General features: G+C 40.5%; 1 protein-coding gene across 2 annotated transcripts; it reads left to right on the top strand.

The window, feature by feature from the left end:
* The first annotated feature begins 577 nt into the window (after window positions 1-577).
* Window positions 578-3,720, top strand: RPL27 (ribosomal protein L27). 2 transcript variants are annotated; one of them, XM_051994370.1, is made up of 5 exons: window positions 578-689; window positions 914-996; window positions 1,784-1,953; window positions 3,376-3,486; window positions 3,627-3,720. In XM_051994370.1, the coding sequence occupies exons 2-5, from the start codon at window positions 916-918 to the stop codon at window positions 3,673-3,675; spliced, it is 411 nt and encodes a 136-aa protein (XP_051850330.1). In that variant the 5' UTR covers window positions 578-689; window positions 914-915; the 3' UTR covers window positions 3,676-3,720. The 2 variants fall into 2 exon arrangements, with proteins under 2 accessions (XP_051850330.1, XP_051850332.1); XM_051994372.1 differs by lacking the exon at window positions 578-689 and adding an exon at window positions 693-713.
* Window positions 3,721-7,116: the final 3,396 nt, after the last annotated feature.

Here is a 7,116-nt window from a genome sequence, read left to right as displayed (position 1 = left end):
AGAGCTCGAAGCGCCCAACTGGCCCTTATACTTGACCCTGTAGTGATGTTAGGCTACCGGTATTTAGGAAAGTGGGAGGGGCGTCGGGAAGATGAAATTGACAGATGAGTGGAGATTGGTCGGAACACAATTTTAGAGAGGGCGGGACTGGACTCCGACTTGTGGCCATCAGTGTTTGACGGCAAGGATCTTTGCCTTGCCTTTGCATTCCCAGCGTTTAGCACAGACCTCTCGGCGCAGTAGGCAATAAACTTGACCTGAGGAGAGGGGCTCCTTCCCAGTGCCGATTTAATAAAAGCACATCGGAGGGTGGGGGGGTCCCTCAAAGCTGCTCCTCCAGCAGATCCCACCCCTCCACCCTCGTCTGTTCTACGGGGAGGGTCTCCCATCAGACCCGACTCTGAACCCTTCCTTAGCTCCGAATCCCGGAAACAGGGAAGCAGCTTTTTGTCCCTCGTCCGCGCCCTGGGCTGCTAATAAAGTTTAGTTTCACGGAACGATTTACCAGGCCCAAGCACCCTTTCAAAAAGCTTCTTCCGCCCATAATCGGGCTTCGGCAGATCTTGACTGGAATGGCCAAATTCGGGGGCGGGACCTAAGGCGGTAGTGACGTTATCCGGCCCGGTGTGAAAGGTCAGCGGAAGCGTGCTGTCTTCCTTTTGGCTCCAGGAGAGGCCTGCTTCGCGTTGGTGAGTTTCGGGCTCCGAGCCTCGGTAGGATCCGCTGCCATCCGCGCCCTAGGGGGCACGGGGACCCTCGAGGTCTTCTCAGCTAAGATCTGGGGGTCTGTGGGATGGGCGGGGATGTGATTCTGCGGGGAGGCTGAAGAAGCCGGGGCTGGATTTGGGCTCAGCGGTGTCGGAGGCCTTCCCTGCGCTTACGGGTCTCTTTGCTGCTGCATTCTTTTCTCCAGAAATGGGCAAGTTTATGAAACCCGGGAAGGTGGTGCTGGTCCTGGCCGGGCGGTACTCCGGGCGCAAAGCCGTCATCGTGAAGGTACGGGAAGGTTGGGGCGGGCGAGAAGAGCCGGGAGTGGGGGCCGGCTCTCGAGCCAACCAAGCATGCAGTAAGCGCTTGCTGTGTACCCTGCTTGGTGCTATGCTCTAGTGAAACGCAGAGGCAAAACCAGTCCCTGCTCTCCAGAGTGCTCATATCCAAAAGGGGGGAGATCAGCATGCAGACAGTGGTGTACCAACGAGCTAGGGCTGGGATGAGTCGGAGATAATTCACTGAGGAAAAGAATAGCATTTAGGAGAGCACGTGTGGGGAGCTGGCAAACAGGGACCGAGGAAGAGAAGTATCGTGGGCAGCCAGAGAAAATACACTGTTAGGATATGGCCCATTTTGTGTGAGGAAGAGAAAGCCCAGTCCCACTGAGCCCAGTGGGACTGAATATAGAGGAAGTGGAGGCGGGGAGGAGGACTGGGAGAGGCCGGGTGATGGTTGCCTAGATGGCTCTGCACATCCTTAACAGACCTGAACTTTCCTGTGGTCCACAGAAAAACAAAACTGACCTGGGAACAGAGAACTGGGATCTGGGTGGAGTTGATCTGAAGAGTCACTTGGCTGAAACCAAATCTTAACCAAAATCTCTGTCGAAAGGGAAATGTTTAAGCATTCTTCTTGTTGGGGTTTGAATTCATTTTAGCAGCCCTGAAGTTTTGAGAGCCAGCTTTCAAGGGAGCTTGCTCACTGGCGTTTTTTGTAGGGTAAGACCAGAACTTTTGTGGAACAAGTTCTTTGACAGTTGCCAACCTGCTATGATTTTAATTGTTTTTCTCAGAACATTGATGATGGGACCTCAGACAGGCCCTACAGCCATGCCTTGGTGGCAGGTATCGACCGCTATCCTCGCAAAGTGACTGCAGCAATGGGCAAAAAGAAGATTGCTAAGAGATCGAAAATCAAGTCTTTCGTGAAAGTTTATAACTACAACCACCTCATGCCCACTAGGTAAGCCTCTGTAAAAGGAGAGGGTACAGTTCTTTTGATAATTCTCCATTTAGTCAGACTTTGTATTGGAGATTGGTACAAAAATCTAAGAATATGAATTGGGAGAAGAAGTGGTTTGGATGAGTATCATAAGATTTCAAAAGATCATGAAAGGCAGAGGAATAGGTTAACTTTTTATTATATCCTGCAACTTTGTTGTGAATTATTTCTAAAAGCATTTTAGTTGATTCTCTAGGGTAGTTTTGCTTATTTAAAACATCCAGTTGTGGGTCAACATGAATTAGTTTCCCTGACTAAAGCATTCTGTTATAGTTATATATACAACTATATATATTTAAAGATAGTTTTCAACAAAAGTTTCTGTGAATCTTTCGTTTTCTCTCTCTCCAAAACAATAAGCAATCTGATATAGGTTAACTGTGTCCTATCCATAGTTAACTTTATAAGTGATTTTCTGTATGCATTATGTGTTTATGGGCTTTTCCACAATAAACACTATTGACATTATCTTCTTGTACCTTAGACTTTGGTCTGCCATGATGATTAATGGATTATAATTACTAATTGAACATTTCATGTCCAAGTCTTTTTCTTTCGGCTTTAAAAAATGTTGAGAAGGCAGCTAGGTGGTGCAGTGGATTTAACACTAGTCCTGAAGTCAGGAGGATCTGAGTTCAAACGTGGCCTCAGACACTTTAACATTTCCTAGCTGTGTGACCCCGGGCAAGTCACTTGACCCCATTTGCCTCAGCAGAGGGAAAAAAAAAAGTCCAAATGGGCATAGTCCTGTGGCCTCTTTCTACCCAATACAAAGTTTGAGGTAACATAGGAAAACTGAAGCAAGAAAAAAAAAGCTTAACTTGGTTTTCAGTTGTAACTAATTCCAATTGAAAGATTACTACTCCAAGATCAAAATCTTTATTTCTAAATAAAACAAGAATTGGGAAAGGAAACATTTTATCAAGCTCCTGTGACAAACCAGGCTTTTTGTACTTTACAAACATTAAATCACTTTACAAATATTAAATCATTTAGTCCCTTGAACAAGGTCATCCAGCTAACAAAAGTACTGACAACTGTCTCACCTGAGTACTTCAGGTGGCTCTTAAACCAGTTTTCTGTGAATGGGGAAGGGTCAAAATTAGGTTTCCATCCTTAATCCAATTCTCAGCCCATAATTAAGTATAGGATTAAATAGTACTAGTCCTGCCCTTTAATTGTTCCTTTACTCAGCTACCTACCCACTTTCCATTTCCCACCTAAACTTAGCCTCTTAGTCTTTCCTGTGTAAGAACTGTTTAGAATCTGGTACTTCAAATTTTGTTTTGGTGGTCTCGCTAGATAGACTGTGCTTGAGTTTTGGGGCTAATGGGTGCTGGGTCTAGTAGCTTTTCTACCACCTTCTACTTTTCCTATCTCCAGATACTCCGTGGACATCCCATTGGATAAAACTGTTGTCAACAAGGATGTGTTCCGTGACCCTGCACTGAAACGTAAGGCAAGGAGGGAGGCCAAAGTCAAGTTTGAGGAAAGGTGAGTTAGAAGTAGTATGATACTGGGGGGGGGGGGGGGGGGGTGAGGGAGGAGTAGGGAGTCTCCCTTTAACATGGAGGCTTTGTCCTTTTCCTTGATGCTTACATTATCTCTTCATCAATGTCTTTTTTTCTCTCTAGGTACAAGACAGGCAAAAACAAGTGGTTCTTCCAGAAGCTACGATTTTAGAACTACCCTGTTGGTCAGTAAAATAAAATGTTTATTAAAAATGGACATTTGTGTGTCTGATTCATAGAGTACATGGGATTTAAATCTCTTTACAGATGAGAAGACTATTTAATGACTTGTTGAATAAAGTGAAGAAGAGCAGGGAGAAGTAGACTGTAGTAGGAGACAGAATGCTATTGACATGTGCATATGCACACACAAAATCATTTGTTGAACCCTTGTTTTGAGCCAGACGTTGTGCTAAGCTCTGCACATTTACAGATGTGAAATATCTTCTGTTCTCAAAAGGCTTTTATGCTAATAAGAAATATGAAAGTGTGTGTATAAGGGTAATTTTGAAGAGGGAATGCTCTATTGGATAAGGAATCTGGAAAAAGCTTCATATAGAACAGAGATTTGTAAGTTGGGTCCATTAACTTGATTTTTAAAAAAATATTTTGATAACTGCATTTCATTATGCTCATTATATGTACTTAACAGCATTTTGTGAATAGTTCCATAGACTTTACCAAAGAAATCCGTGGACCAGGGTAGCTAGGTGGCACAGTGAATAGAGCACCAAAATCAGGAGGACCTGAATTCAAATCTGGTCTCGGACACTAAACACTTCCTGGCTGTGCGACCCTGAGCAAGTCACTTAACCCCAATTGCTTCAGCAAAAAAAAAAAAAAAGAAATCCATGACCCAAAAAAAGATTAAGAACTTATAATAAAGGTAATAATTAATTTGAGTTTTGAAGGAAATAAAGGGTTCCAAGAGGCAGGAGTGCATTCCATTCATCATAGAAAGCATTAAGGGTATAATATATAAGAATTCTGCAAAAAAAAAAAAAAAAAAAAAGGTAGAGTAGAAATTGGCTTGATTAATGATATACATCTATTTTAGAACTTTTCCTGTTACCTTAGTACCTCTATTCTCTTTCATCTTATCCTGTATTTTTAAAAAAAATGCTTAGCTGTTAAACCTGCAGGATCTTAAGTGACCCTCAGGAATCATTTAAACCTTTTTTATGATAGTATTTAGATCTGAACACTGATTCCAAAACACTCCTGATGGAAAATGCTATTCACATCCAGAGAAAGAACTGATAATCTTGAGTTGATTATAGCATGCTATTTTTACTTTTTTTTCTTTGTAGTTTTTTTCCTTTGTTTCTTTCACAACATGTCTAGTATGAAATAGGTTTTACCTGATTGCACATATATAACTTCTACCAAATTGCTTTCTTAGCAGTGAGGGAAGTATTTGGACCATAAAATCTTATTAAAAATATACATGTAATTGGGAGGATGAAATGAGATTTATAAAGTGCTTTGCACTTTACATTTAAATGCTAGTTATTTAAAAACTTTTGAACATTGTAGAAGAATAGATAGGATCTCACATAATAAATTTTTTGTTTGCTAATAAAATATGGTACTTTATCCTTTAAGAATTGCAAATCATTTTTTAAAAGAATTGGGATGTCTTCTAACTTGGTCAACTGTTTCTTAGGGAAAACTTTGAGCAAATCTTTCCTTTTAAAAAAATGGTCATATTCTAATTCCATAGTAGTTGGAAACCTTTTTGTGAAGAGAATTAAATGCCAAATAGTTTGCATTTGATTCTATAGGTGATAGGGAGCCAGGCACCAGATTTGGAATGACAAGATCAGGCTTAGCTTTAGGAAAATTGACTGGTGGGATGGGCAGACCCTTGAATTAAGCACCAAATAGGCTTTTTTTTATAAAGAGTATTCTAGATGGGGGTGGGGGAGTTGATAGGGAGCTTAAACTAGATGAATGCCTTATAAATGAAAATAGTATATTTCAGGTGAGTGACTAAGAAGTCAAGGTTGATAATTTGATTAGAACAATGATGTGACCCTTGAAAGTAAGAGAAGGCTTGGAATTGTTAACTTGAGAGTAAAAGTTGTTTTAAACATTGATAAGTTCTATGAGCTTGGCTGGAGATGAAGTTTAGAGTGAGAAAGGTAGATGTGGGAATCGTTCACATAAAAATAATTGAACTTGTGGAAGTTTATGAAGTCAAGAAGAGGGTCTAAGCTTTGGGGTACACTCTAGTAAGCCATGGAGTAGTTCAAAGAGAACCAAGCACTATAATGAAAACCTAGAGACGAATGAACATCAGAAGAAAGTGTTCAAGCATATCAACAGCTTCAGAGAAGAAAAGGAAGATGAGAATTGATTAGCTATTAGATTTGGTTATTAAGAGATCATTAGCAAGGACAATGACAAACATTCAAGAAAATGTGGGAAAAAAATAGCACTAATTGGAGTTGTGAACTGATATAATCATTCACCTCAATTCTACCTATGCCTTTTTTTAAAATCTGGTGTCCCAGATTCTGGGAATGTCCTCCACTCACCTGTATGTGCTTACTGGCTTCCTTCAAGACTCTGCTCAAATCAAATCTATAGGAGACTATTCATTGCCAGTGCTGTGTACTGCTCAATCATGCCCCAGGTACTTTGCCACTTGCCTCTGAAATTACCTCTAATTTACCCTGTATGTGTTAAGTAGAGGCTGCTACATGGTATGGTAGATAGAATGCCAGACTCATCTTCCCGAGTTCAAATCCAGCCTCAGACACTAGTTATATGACCCTAGGCAAGTCACTTAACCAACTGTTTCCTCATCTGTAAAATGAGCTGGAGAAGGAAATGGCAAACCTCTACAGTATCTGTATCTTTACTATGAAAATTCTAGATAGGTCACAGTCAAACATGACTGAATAGCAATGACCATAAGAAAGGGAAGCGGGATTCACCAAATCCATTGCCAAGTTTTTTGACAAGAGTAGAATGCTAGTCATGGAAACCTACAAACAAGAGATCTCTAAGCTCCGTGATCCCTACAGAGAGGAAAGGAAGCAACCTTTTAGGAGCAGCCTTTTTTCCTGCTGGGATCATGATGACTGCAGAAGAGTTAACTTTGTGTATGACTATAACAGACTGCTTTAGTCAGGGAAATTAATTCATGTTGACCCACAACAGGATGTTTTAAATAAGGAAAACTACCCTAGAGAATCAACTAAAATGCTTTTAGAAATAATTCACAACAAAGTTGCAGGATATAAAATAAATCCACATAAATCATCAGCATTTTTATACATCACTAACAAAAGCCAACAGCAAGAGATACAAAGAGAAATTCCATTTAAAATAACTGTTGATAGAATAAAATATTTGGGAATCTATCTGCCAAGGGAGAGTTGGGAACTATATAAGCAAAACTACATAACACTTTCCACACAAAGTCAGATCTAACCAATTGGAAAATTATTAAGTACTCTTGGATATAATAAAGATAACAATACTAACCTAATCTATTTATTTAGTGCTATACCAATAAGACTCCAAGAAACTATTTTACTGAACTAGAAAAAATAACAATTCATCTGGAAGAACATAAGGTCAAGAATGTCTAAGGATTTAATGA

This window comes from Antechinus flavipes, chromosome 4, assembly GCF_016432865.1.
Source record: "Antechinus flavipes isolate AdamAnt ecotype Samford, QLD, Australia chromosome 4, AdamAnt_v2, whole genome shotgun sequence".
Lineage (NCBI taxonomy): Eukaryota > Metazoa > Chordata > Mammalia > Dasyuromorphia > Dasyuridae > Antechinus > Antechinus flavipes.
The sequence above is the reverse complement of the archived record's forward strand: the minus strand, read 5'-3'. Positions and strand labels throughout refer to the sequence as shown.

Excerpts from the sequence above, each read along its gene's own strand:
- RPL27 (XM_051994370.1), top strand. The coding sequence starts at position 916 with ATGGGCAAGTTTATGAAACCCGGGAAGGTGGTGCTGGTCCTGGCCGGG. Across the intron at positions 997-1,783 it reads GCAAAGCCGTCATCGTGAAG|AACATTGATGATGGGACCTC; the intron begins GTACGGGAAGGT and ends TGTTTTTCTCAG. Across the intron at positions 3,487-3,626 it reads AAAGTCAAGTTTGAGGAAAG|GTACAAGACAGGCAAAAACA; the intron begins GTGAGTTAGAAG and ends TTTTCTCTCTAG.